Source organism: Trichechus manatus, unplaced genomic scaffold (assembly GCF_000243295.1).
Source record: "Trichechus manatus latirostris isolate Lorelei unplaced genomic scaffold, TriManLat1.0 scaffold00153, whole genome shotgun sequence".
Classification (NCBI taxonomy): Eukaryota; Metazoa; Chordata; class Mammalia; order Sirenia; family Trichechidae; genus Trichechus; species Trichechus manatus.
In genome coordinates, this window is record NW_004444089.1 from 2,170,744 (window position 1) to 2,183,549 (window position 12,806).

Below are 12,806 nucleotides of genomic sequence, written 5' to 3' on the forward strand. Positions count from 1 at the left end.
GAGCTAATAAAGTACCTTTAAAAACTTGATACATTAATTGGTTTTTAACAAAGTCACCTCCAGAGAAGTCAGTAAAGCACACACGTTCTTGAGTTTCCAAGGAAAAACATCATATAACAAGCAGTTACTTCTGATCTTCTAGGGAGAAAAAACAGAATCTCACATCACACAGAAGGATATAGGAGGTTTTCTTAAAATAATTAAATAAATAAAAATGATTAAATGGACAGATTAAAAGCATGGAAAATATCAAATTCCACAAAAGATAAAATAAAATAAACCCTCCTGGGAGGAAAGGAAAAGAAGCCTGGAGAGAAAAAGCTGACCTAAGAGACTGAATATCCTGTAAAATTCTCGCTGGTATCAGAGTTTATAAATGAATCTAATATACTCTAAATATTATGACACCTCAGCTATCACCATAGGAACTCCACTTTCTACTTAAGAAAACAGTAATACTGTGTTAGAATGACAGACCAAGGAAGTCCTCTAAACAATCTTAGCAATGCAACTCTTTCCATAATAATATTATTTGAACCAGATTGCCATTTATAGCTGAATATTTATTTTCAGCAAGGCAAAGAAGCCTGAAAGGTAAAATGACCTAGATTAACATAGTTTATTCAGTATTAAAGGATTCTAGGCTAATAGGTCCGGTAAGGTCTTCTGAAGCCATATAATGATTTTAACCAAAGTACACATAAAACCATGATCTTCTAACTGTTAAATAACATTATTAGACTACTGAATTCTTCCTTCTTGAATATGTTATTACTGGCATCTTTTTTGGAGTAAATTTTTAATTCTTGTTTCTTATTTCTTTCTCCTTTTCCTCCTAATACCCCTGAACAGAACTGCAGAGGTCCTTCCTTGGCATATGGAAACACGAATGTCAGTTTTACCTAGAAACTGGCCTAGAAGGACTGATGAAATATACTAGCAAGGAGATGCATGGTGTAAACAGACGTTTCATATTCTTACATTACCTGGTTATCACAGGCCGTAAAGACACTTGATGAAATACAAGTGTAAACAAAGTCAATTCAATCATTTCCTGCAGTCAGGGGAAAATACACTGGACTCAGAGCCAGTAAACTGGATTTTGTTCTTGGCTCTAACACTAACCGCATGACCACAGACAGCGTTCACCATTGTGGACCACCGCCCATGCTTCTCATCTGTAAAACTAGGAAGCTGGACCAGATATCTCTAAAGACGCCTTTCACCTCCAAGACAGTATGATTTCATTTCCATGTCACGCATTTCTGTCAACCTAGAGAATTCATGGTACTTTCCAAAAAGGCGTTTAATGATTCAACTTAACCATTTAAACTTCCAAGAAACTCAAATTTTTTTTAATTTGTTGTCTCTGAGAGTATCAAATCATCATATTATTTGAGAAGCTTTTATTCAACTTAGCATGGTAAACAGCATTCCTTATGAGATTTCTGTATGTACATAACAGAATATATATTTTCTGTTAAGATAAAACATATGAAAATAGAGTAAATGAAATTCAAACTCAATACGTAAGAGTTTTAGAATGAACTTTCAGAGGTCAGTGGAGACCCTGGTATTTCGTGGAGATCTGTCTATCTCTCTGTGTACTTTCCGACCCATTTTCAGACTAACATTCAATAAACACATTGATCCAGCCTGCCTTCCAATGCTAACAAGCTCAAGTACTATCTTAATTGCATTTATCCCTGCCAACTTCAAAGAAAGGGGGCTGGGGAGAGTCAAACAAACCATTTGGTAACACAGAGCTCTGATCAGATAGTAAGTCTCTTTGCTATCAATCAACTGATAAGAAGGAGCTGATTAAAGAGAAAGTGAAAGAGACGCAAAAGAAACAACCTAGCCATCCAAGCGCTTCTTGATGGTCTGCGTAACTCAAGGTCCATCTGATGAAAAGACCTGCCAGCGGTTGTTATTATTTGTGTTTTTGTTTTATTTTGTTTTGTTTTCTAAATAAGAAATTTGACCAAATGACAATATATGAAGATATTTTAAACTATCAGGCTCTATTCAGACAAAATGTATATTTATTATAAAGTAAATGTTCTCAATGTAAATGGCACTTAAAATTAGAAAGAATGAGGTTCATATAAATAGAATGTATAAAGCACTCATAAAATCTTCATGTACTTTAAAACCAGGTGGTAAGAGTAACAGAAAAACCTGTAACTAGTAGTTGAAAGCAGGTTTCTTAAATTTATGACACCTGCAATATATCATTATACGCAGGCTTATTTGGGGATCAATGAATTACTAAATAATACAAGAGTTATGCATTGGTGGTTCAGGGGTAGAATTCTCTCCTTCCATGCCAGAGACCCGGGTTTGATTCCCAGGGAGTGCACTGTATGTGCAGCCACCACCTGTCTGTCAGCAGAGGCTTGCATGTTGCTATGGTGCTGAATAGGTTTCAGAGGAGCTTCCAGACTAAGAGAGACTAGGAAGAAAGGTCTGGCGATCTACGTCCCAAAATCAGCCAAGATAAGCACATGGATCACAACAGTCCGATCCACAACCAATCATGGGGATGGCGCAGGACTGGGCAGCATGATGCTCAGCTGTGCACAGGGTTGCCATGAGTCCGGGGCCAACCCATAACAACAATAACAACAACAGTTAGATTGTGTGTTCTTTATACACCGAAATTCTACAGGGTTGGTGAAAACAACAGTTCATAAAAAAGGCAATTAATCATACTTTGTATCAAAATGTTTGGCTCCTTTCAAATATTATTCAAAGATCACACAGATTTCCTGACAATCTGACCAGCTTTTTCTAAACCAGCAAACACAGGGCCAGTCCCAAAATGATACGTTCTGATGTGTGGAACTATCATGGAATTTATGCCATAGATGTCAAGAAGGAATTAATGATATAATGGAACCTGTGCATCAGGAAAATTAATATGGCAGCGGGAAGTAGGTTGGAATGAAATAAATAGAAACTGGTGCAGGTGAGAGAAATTGTTTTAATTTCAGGATGGAGACTGTGAGAACCTGCACTGCTGCAGGATAGCAGGGAATCAAAACAGGATGAAAAAATGAGACATGTCAGATACAGAGCCTTCAGGATTCACCCATTCATCCAAAAAATATTTACTGAGCCCCTGCCATGTGCCAGGCACTGGATAAACAGTGGTGAAAAAACAGTCCAGAGAAATTTGTAAAATAACAAAATTCATTGGGGGATATGCAATTTTGCAACAACAGTAATAACAACTAAAAAAATATGTGTTTGGTTACATGGATATGTAAGTATCCATAAATATGTACAGGAAGCATATATGACTAACTGTAGGTATATGTATACACATGTTTATGCATACTACATATATTTTCAAGCATAAAATAAAGGATATGGGGAGCACAGTTATGGATATTTCCTAGACATAACCAAACACCTCAGAGGAGTGGCCTACTGGATTTGAGGGCTTAGGACCATAGTCTGGTGGGGCAACTCAGTCAACTGGCATAATATAGTCCATTAAGACAATGTTCTACATCTTAGGTTGGTGAGTAGCATCTGGGGTCTTAAAAGCTTGTGAGTGGCCATCTAAGATACAATTATTGGTCTCTACTTGCCCAGAGCTGAAGAGAAAGAAGGAAACCAAGACTCAAAGAAGAAACTAGTCTACAGAAACAACAGTCTACACGAACAACCACATCACCCACCTTGAGACCAGAAGAACTAGATGGTGCCCAGCTACCACTACCAGCCGTTCTGACCAGGGACCCAGTAGATGGTCCCGGATAGAAAAATGTAGAACAAAACTCAAATTCCTAGAAAAAAAGCCAGACTTACTGGACCAGTAGAGACTAGATGAACTTCCAAGACTACTGCCCTGAGATACTCTTTAAACTTGGGACTCAAACCACACCCAGAGATCACCTTTCAGCCAAATGACAGACTGGCCCATAAAATAAATGATATCACCCATGAGTAATGTGCTCCTCAAAATAATCATTTAGATGAAACCAAATGGTAAACATTTACCTTAGACCACGCGCGCGGGGGTCGGGGGGGGACAGGGAAGGTAGATCAATGGAAACAGAACCACCAAAACGGAAATAGCAAGAATGCTGATATACTGTGATGAACATAACCAACATCACTGAACAATATGTATAGAAATTGGTCAATGAGAACCTAATTTCCAGTGTAAACATCCACCAAATACACAATAAAATATTAGGGGGAAAAAAAAAAAAACAGAAGAGAGGGAGACAGACACTAAACAAATACACACACAAATAAATATATAAATTGAGCTAAGTGGTACCAAGGAAAAGAACAGGAAGGGCCTGTTTCAGTTTGGATGGGGACTGGCCTGGAGATGAGGCACGGGGATAAAGATTATTCCAGGCAGAGGGAAAAGCTTCTGCCAAGGTCCTGGGGTATACAACAGCTCGTCACACAGGAGGAGCTAAAAAACTGGCCGGAAAGCAACAGGAGCATGGTGCGGGATAAAGAGAGTGCCTTACAGTCAACGGAAGGGGTTTTCATTCCAAGGGCAATGGGAGGCACTGGTGTTTTAAGGATTACAAACTGAACCCTGAAGGATGGTACAAGAATGGAAGCAAGGACACCAGACAGGAGTATACCCTACTACATCAGGGACCAGGATAGGGGCAGCAGACAGAGAGAAAGGAATGACAGGTTGCAGTAGTCATTAAAAAAAATAACAAAAACAAACAAACTCGTTGCGGTCGAGTCAATTTCGACTCATAGCGACCATATAGGACAGAGGAGAGCTGTCCCATAAGGTTTCCAAGGAGCGGCTGGTAGATCTGAACTGCCAACCTTTTGGTCAGCAGACGTAGCTCTTAACCACTCCAGCACCAGGGTTCCCAGTAGGCATTTAAAAAACAAAAAAAAACTCATTGCCATGGAGTCAATTCTGACTCATAGCGACCTTCTAGTGACTAGTGCTGCTCAGTATTTCTAGTTCTCCTTGTAGGCATGTAGAAAGTATTGCACTGCCCTACCCTTCGGCATAAGATGTGGCCATGTGACTTGCTTTAGCCAATAAAGCATGAGCAGAAGTGATAGGTGGCAGCTTTAAGAGCCAATAAGGGTTCACCACACTCTTTCCCCCAACAAGGACCCACCACACTCAAGATGGTGGCTGTCCCATCAACACAAGTCCCAAGACAACAGGGAGCTGGGCCCCCAGTCCACCCTAGATAGAGAGGAACATGACTTTTGTTTTAAGCCACTGAAATTCTGAAGTCATTAGCTGTACTTACTGATACAGAGAAGAACGTCAAGGGGTGATGACTGAATGAGGAAGGAAAAAGGAGATGAATGGGTGGGACAAAGGAGGAGTCAGAGATTTCAAAGTTGGTGACTATTAAGTGATGCCACTCACTAAAGAAAACAAGAACGCAAAAAGGCCAGACTAGTTTGGGATGAAACATGACAATTTATGTTTCATATATGCTGAACATAAGGGCCTGCACTGACAGCCAAGGGCAAGTGCCAGGCAGGTTAACAGAGCAGCAGGTCTGAAGCTGGAGGAAAAATCAGACGACATAAAGGTTTGGAAATTGTTTGCAAAGAAGGTGGTAGAGATGCCTTCAGACAGAAGGGAAGAGATTAAATTCTATGAACCAATGGCAGAACAGATCCTTCAGGAACACCTTGTGGTGACTGTCGCAGTAGGACACAGCGAAGACCACAAATTTGTCAGGCAAAAACGGCATCTTGTTTTAATTAATGATTTTTTTTTTAATCATTAGTTAGGCTGAATAATTTTTTCTGCCCTTCATTGGCTAATTGTAGTCCTTTGAGGAATTGCCTATTAATGTCTTTTCCAATTTTTCTACTGGAGTGTTTATCTTTTCCAATTGATTGGTAAGAAAACTTAATGTATTAAGAAAAATTAACAATTTGACTAAGATATAAACCAAAACCAGTTGCCAATCAAGTCAACTGAGATTCATGGTGACCTGTGTGTGTCAGACTAAAACTGTGCTCCACAGGGTTTTCAAGGGCTGATTTTTCAGAAGTAGATCACTAGGCCTTTCTTCCAAGTTGCTTCCAACCGTTTGGTTAGCAGCGAAGTACATTAACCATTTGCACCACCCAGGACTCCTAGGATATGGACAAATAGAGGGATGGTATGGTTTCTAAGCTCGCTGTTTGACTTTGATACTTTATGGTATCTGTGACATACAGGCTTTGGTGTTTCCTTAGGGAGGCGACAGAGTGGTTAGGAGCATAGGATCTGAAGTCAGTGTCCAGGTTTAAGACCCAGTCCCTCCACTGACAGCTGTGTGACCTTGAGGTGACTTCACCGCCCATATGTAAAGTCCTAACAGATACCTGGTAGCACAATGGTTAAGCGCTCGACTGCTAACTGAAGAGTTGATGGTTTGAACTCACCCAGTAGCTCCACAGGAGAAAGATCTGCCAATCTGCTCTTGTAAAGATTACAGCCTAGGAAACTCTATGCGGCTGTTCTACTCTGTCACATGGGGTCACTATGAGTCTAAACTGACTTGACAGCACCCAACAACAATAACACAGATCCCAGGGCATAATAAGTGCTCAATAAATGCTGGCTCCGGATACATTTGTCAAGAGAATTCATCATTTCCTTTATTAACATAATAAAAGCTTTACATTTGTTAAGCATTTACTATTAAGGACTTTGGAAATCCTGGTGGCATAGTGGTTAAGAGCTACAGCTGCTAAATAAAAGGTCAGCAGTTCAAATCCACCAGGTGCTCCTTGGAAACACTGCGGGGCAGTTCTACTCTGTCCTATAGGGTCACTATCAGTCGGAATTGACTCAATGGCAAAGGGTTTGGTTGCTTTTTTTTAAGCAGTTTACATGTAAGGAGCCCTGGTGGCACAATGGTTAATAGCTTGGCTGCTAACCAAAAGGTTGGTGGTTCGAACCCACCAGCAGTTCTACAGGGGAAAAGATCTAGCAATCTGCTCCCCTAAAGATTACAGCTATGAAACCCTAGAGGGCAGTTTTACTCTGTCCTTACAGGGTCGCTATCAGTCAGAATCTACTCAACAGCACACAACAACAACAAAGCTTTACATGTATTATTTTATCTTTATAAAAGCTCTCTAAGTTGTTACCTAAAAATCCTAGTTCTCAGATGAACAAGCTAAGGTTTAGGTGAAGTCCTAAGCTAATCAGAGTTCTGTGCTCTAACTCCTCAGCTAACAAGCGGCAAAGCCAAGGTTCAACTCCAAAGCCCAGGCCAAACTGGTTTCTTCCTTTGCTCTCATGCTTTACAAATCCCTCTCCACCTTTCCATTATTCACCCATGTCTTCTGTGATTTCTTTTATTTATTTATTTTATACATACTCTTAAGTTTAGTTATAATTAATTTCAGCATGTGATATAAGGTTGGCCTGTAACATTAGTTTTTTTCAACACCATTTACTGAATGGTGGTGCATCCACCATTTTTGACTGCAACTCACATGAGACCCTAAATGCTTAGACACACAGAGGCCTGTTTCTGGGCTTTCTTTTCTATGCCATAGATCTCTTTTTCTGTTCTTGGGCTTGCACGACGAAATGGTCACATTATTTACTCCTGGGATTACCCTTAGAAGATCTCTCTAAGAAGCATATGTTCATAGGCTGGTTTGAGCCTCTTTCCAAAGACAGGTTTCAAAAACACAAGGAAAAAAAAAATCTATTTTATGATTTCAGCCAATCCTTGAAACTGTTCCAAATTCAGCAACTAATTTCTCAAAACTCTCTCCCTTCCTCCTAAAACTTACCCCTTTTTGCCCAGACTCCCCTGTTTCTTCTTGGCCTACCAGGGCATACTAAGCATTTGTTCAACCTCTTCATTCTTTTCTAGGAGGAAAAAAAGTCTCCCTTTTCTCCGCATCTTCCAGGTGCAGCCCAATTCTTCATAAACCCGTTCCCAAGTACATCAGTTTTCCGTTATTACTTCTTCTCTATTCTCTGAAGCACACATGTGACATCTACCTCTTTAAATGTGCTCTTTTGTACAGATAGACATCTTTTTGTAGACTGCTGGCCTGTCCGCCGATTTAGATCATACACTCTCCAAGGGCAAGGACCTGATATAACACATCATACTCTCAGCATCCATCAGGAAGTTGTAGAGCAGAGCAGGTCCTCAATAAATGTGGATAGATTTCACAATTCCTTCCCTCCCTTTTCAAATGCAAAGCATTACTAATACTCTCCTCTCTCCTAACATTCAAATGAACTAGAAACCAAAGAAATAGAACCTGTTGTTGATTATCTAGTTGGAGATGGGCCTCCACCCTGCTTCCTGTATTCTGGGACATTTCTGTTTGTTAAGGCTCCACTGGAGAGTGGAGAAAGACAGTGAGGTGAAGCTCAGGCCAGTTCGGTTGTCGGCTTACTAACATATCTGATTTAAAATTACAGCCAAAATGAGGTTTTTGGTTACCTGAGGATTTCAAAGAACACCACACTTGGGTTTCACATTACCTCAGATAACACTGGAATCTTGAGATGATTGAACTGGGAGGGTGAGGGAGGCCCCAAGCACATACTCTGGGCGATAATCATCCCACCTTCCGGCCATCGTCCTCCAACAACACAAAGGAAAATTCAGTCATCACCAGACTTGGTTCTGTTTCATTTCATATTGCTGCGTTCAAAGAGGTATCACTGGCAGGGCCTTGACATCCAATGAGAGTTTGAAGCTGAGCGTGTTTAGATAAGACAGCAAGGAAGCCAGGTAACCAGATGACTTGTACATTAATACCCGAGTGCAATACAGCTGACAAACCCATGCAAGGGATGTGTCAAAATATTTAACAATATTTACACAGATCTTTCAGAGAAAGGATATTTTTAGGCCTTGCACAGTACACTCTTTAGATCTAGGACATCACGATAACTGTCTTTACTACATCTTGAAAGATCTGAGGTAAAATTCCTTCAAGAGCTCCAAAAGCAATCACAACTCAACTCTGCTCAGAGGATTATTTCTACCTTTTCTTCCGAGCGAGCATCTATGTTGAATGTGCTGACTCTCCTGACTGACTGTTCCAAATCAAGTTAATTGTGAAAGTGGGAGAACTATAACCAAAAATCATAAATTACTGTTTCGACAGTTAGAAATATTATTAGTAGTACCTTTACTACTTTTATAAAAGTGGCTTAGCCTGTTGGTGGGGAAAAGCACTTAGAAATAATCTAGTGCGGCCCCCTCACTTAACAGAACAGGAAACCTGAGGTTCACAGAAGTAACAGCCAAGGTGACTTAAGTAGCTGGTGGCACACGTGACCCAAGTATGGTGTTCTTTGAAATCCTCAGGTAACATAAAACCCCATTTTGGCTGTAAATTTAAATCGGATATGCAAGTAAACTTTACACGTATTACTCACTTTATCCTCACAACAACTCTGTAAGGTAAGCACGATTATTATCTCCACTTTACAAATGAGGAGACTGAGGCACAGCAAGGTTAAGTTACATGTCTAAGGATGCACAGCTAGTAAGAAGCAGCGCTGGGAATGCAACCCTGGCGGTCTGACTCCAGAGCCCATGTTCTGAACTACTAAACCTCTAGGATTAAAACCCAGGACTCCTGACCTGGGTTCTCTCCATCACGGATAATTCTAAGGCTCGTGAAACAGCTAACCACATTGGAAAACCCCTGCAAATCTTGTTTGGATCCTGATTAAAACAAACTAACAAAGTTTTTTTTTAATAATTTGGGAAATTTGAAGAGTATGTCAATGAATTATAGTTAATTTTATCATTACAGTTACATAAGAAAATACCCATTTTTTAGGAATACATATTAAGTATATTAACAATCTAAATATGTGAGGCCTGGGACTCACAATCATTTAAAAAAAAAAAAGCAGAAAAAAGCGACAGATGAAGCATGTTTGGCAAAATTTTGATAATTACTGAATCTGGGTGATGGAATATAAGGGTTCATTATACTACTCTATTTTTTGTATGTTTATTTTCAAGTTTTCAAAGAAATTAATACAAATTATTTTTAAAGGCCCACAAACCTGAGCCTATGAAAAATGAATCTATGAAGCAATGAAAAACGTACGAGCATGTCAATTTTATATTTTAAAGTTTGTTTAATAGCTGTCTTTATTATGCACTGCACTATTTAATTTCATTATATTTCTGATCTTACTACCATGTATCCATCAACAGTCGAATCACAGGAAGAGCTGGTTAAATCCATACGCTGTTAGTTTTTCGTTTTGTTATGTTTTGGCCCAACAACAGGACTACTTTATTAGTCAGCTAGTTAAGAGTATTTACTGAGCATTTACCATGTTCAAGGCATTGGACTAGTGCTGACCCAAGTTATCAAAGACAGAGCAGAGTACTACTTCCAGCCAAGCAAAGATAGAGAGACCATGGGATTCTGAACCCTGGCTTCGGTTCTTCCCTGAGTCCTGTGAGGATCAGGATTACCCTCTTAAATCCTCATACAACAAAGCTGGACCAGAACCTATGTGGCAGGCACCTGCTGTGATTCTTGGCAAACACCAGGGAGCAGCAAGAGGAAGCAGCCAGGGGCCAACTACCTGACAGGAGGTGAGGGGGGTGAAGCTTACGGGTCATTTTTAGTGTCTTTTAGTATCTGTAAGCTCCATATCCCAAATTCCTCCTTCTGCAATGTGGAACCATTGCAATGCAATTCCCATTTCACATTCAGTATGGCCAAGCAGGCCCACCAGCCTTCTGGCATTTTGTATTTGTTTAAGCACCAGTTTCATCACACAAATAACCACATACAGACAAGACTAAGGAGTTGAGACACCAGTCAGGTATCTTGCTATGTTTACTTCAGGCTATCATAGATGCCACAGTGATTTTATAAGGGTATCCCAGGAAAACAGACATGCTATTAAAGTGTCATGAGGTGGCACAGTAGAAGTATGTCACACGCGGGAATGGACACTAGGTCACTATCAGTAGGCCATCCTCTGACAGGAAGGACAGATATTCAAGGACTATGGCACATCAGTAATTAGCAGTCAGTGTCTGTGTTGACACTTCTGTGCACAATCTAATGGCTTAATTAACTAGTACCAGTCTTCAGTCAGGATCTGTCAGCACTTTGGAAAGCATGACAAAGTAATATGTTTTATTTACTCTTGTTTCAACTCCCTAATAAGGACAGCAGCCCCCAGTTACAAGAACCAAGTTTGACGCGAGAACAGAAATGATGCCATAGCTGTTGTGGGCTATATCCTTAACCAAAAGTTAGAGAGATACAGGAAGTCGTACTTATGCCAAAGCAACAGAAGTTAGCATTCAGTTCTGGAAGTGACGGCCAGGCTTTAGTCTGTTCCCGCCTCCTGCTGCCCTTTTACATCAACTGGTCAGCTTCGATGTAATGAAAAAATAAAATCCCTATTTATTATCGACGGAATTGGAGGCTAGACTAGCACAGTTTGAGGAATGTGGAGTGAGTTGGCAGGGCTGACAATTGAGAGAAAAATCCAGCTGAGCAAACTGGATATGGAAATTAAAGAAGCTTCACCTCCAAGCTCCACACTCATTCATGCAATCCTGTGTCTGCCCAGGAAGGGCACCAACCTGCCACCAAAAGGCTACCACCGGGTGCCCCACGACCCCTCACCCACAGAGCCACAAAGCCCAGACAATCAATTCCAAGGCCCATCTTCCTTCACCGTTCCAACAAACACAAGTCACCCACCCACAAACAAGTCCCTTTCAAGAAAACAAATGCCTGCAACAATGCCAGGAGCTGCTAAAAGTTTCCAGCTGCCCCGAGGAGCACGCCGCTCTGCAAACGTCGCTCAGAAGTCGCAGCCCCACTGGCTCAAGACGCTAGCGATGCCAGTGGACTACGTTTCCAAATATACAGCCCTGGGTGGGAAAAGTTGATTTAAAACTCTCTTCCTCACGCCCAGAGGTCTATTCTCTAAACACTTTCTGTCACGACTAGATTAACCGGGGGGAAGCGTGCTTCACATTCCCAAACTTGGCAGTAATTTGCACCAATGCTGAAATGACCAGAGGGTCCGTCCTATCAGGCCCCCTAACCTACTTCCTAAGGGGAAGCCAAATCGCAGGCTGCCAGTTTGGGGTGAGGGAATGCCGAACCCTCCCTCTCGGAGCGAGACCCCCGCACCCAGAGGGTCCGCAGGGCGTTCTGCCACCCTGGGCCAGCGGGCTGCATAAGGAAGCCCCCGCCTCTAATTCCCCCGGCACCTTCCAAGGCCACAGGTGCCAGTCCCCTCCCGACAATGGGAGAGAAGGCTGCGGAGCGCGAGGTGAAGGAAGAGTGAAGTGCCCAGTGCCAGCAGGGAGGTAAGCCGAAGCGAGATGGCGATCTCATCCTCAGGACGTTCACCAGGAACAGGAAAGGAGCAGCGATGGAAGGGATTCCCGCACGCAGGGCGGGGAGCTGGGAGTCGCTGCCCCAACAAAACCTCCCCATTTCCCCAGCCCGGCGCCGCCTGCCCCCACCCCACCTGCGACCCCGCAAGCCCAGGAGCACCGGCGCGCGGAGAAGGGGACCCGCCAGGGCGCCCAGCCCGCCGGGCCGCGTGTACCTGCGCTGCCTCCCTGCCCTGCGTCCCTTACTCACCAGGAGCACCGAGCCGCGCACCACCTCCGACACGCTCTGCCGCAGCTCGGCCGCCGTGCCCGGCTTACTCAGCGCCCGGGTAAACTTCCGAGTCTCCGCCGAGGCGGGGAGCAGCGGTGGCTGCGACATCCTAGCCGCCGCCACCGCCTTCCCCAGCTCCCGCGGCCCGGCTCGGTCGCGCGGCCGCCAGGTGCACCCTCTGCAGCTGG

The 12,806-nt window shown here is 42.4% G+C and overlaps 1 protein-coding gene across 5 annotated transcripts in view; it reads right to left on the reverse strand.

The window, feature by feature from the left end:
* Window positions 1-12,785, reverse strand: part of DOCK9 (dedicator of cytokinesis 9) — a 333,393-nt gene extending 320,608 nt beyond the window's left edge. For all 5 annotated transcript variants that reach the window (XM_023740328.1, XM_023740325.1, XM_023740329.1 and 2 more), the window contains exon 1: window positions 12,598-12,785. In XM_023740328.1, the coding sequence (XP_023596096.1) occupies window positions 12,598-12,726 (129 nt within the window). In that variant the 5' untranslated portion in view covers window positions 12,727-12,785. The remainder of the gene's footprint in view (window positions 1-12,597) is intronic.
* Between the last annotated feature and the right edge of the window lie 21 nt (window positions 12,786-12,806).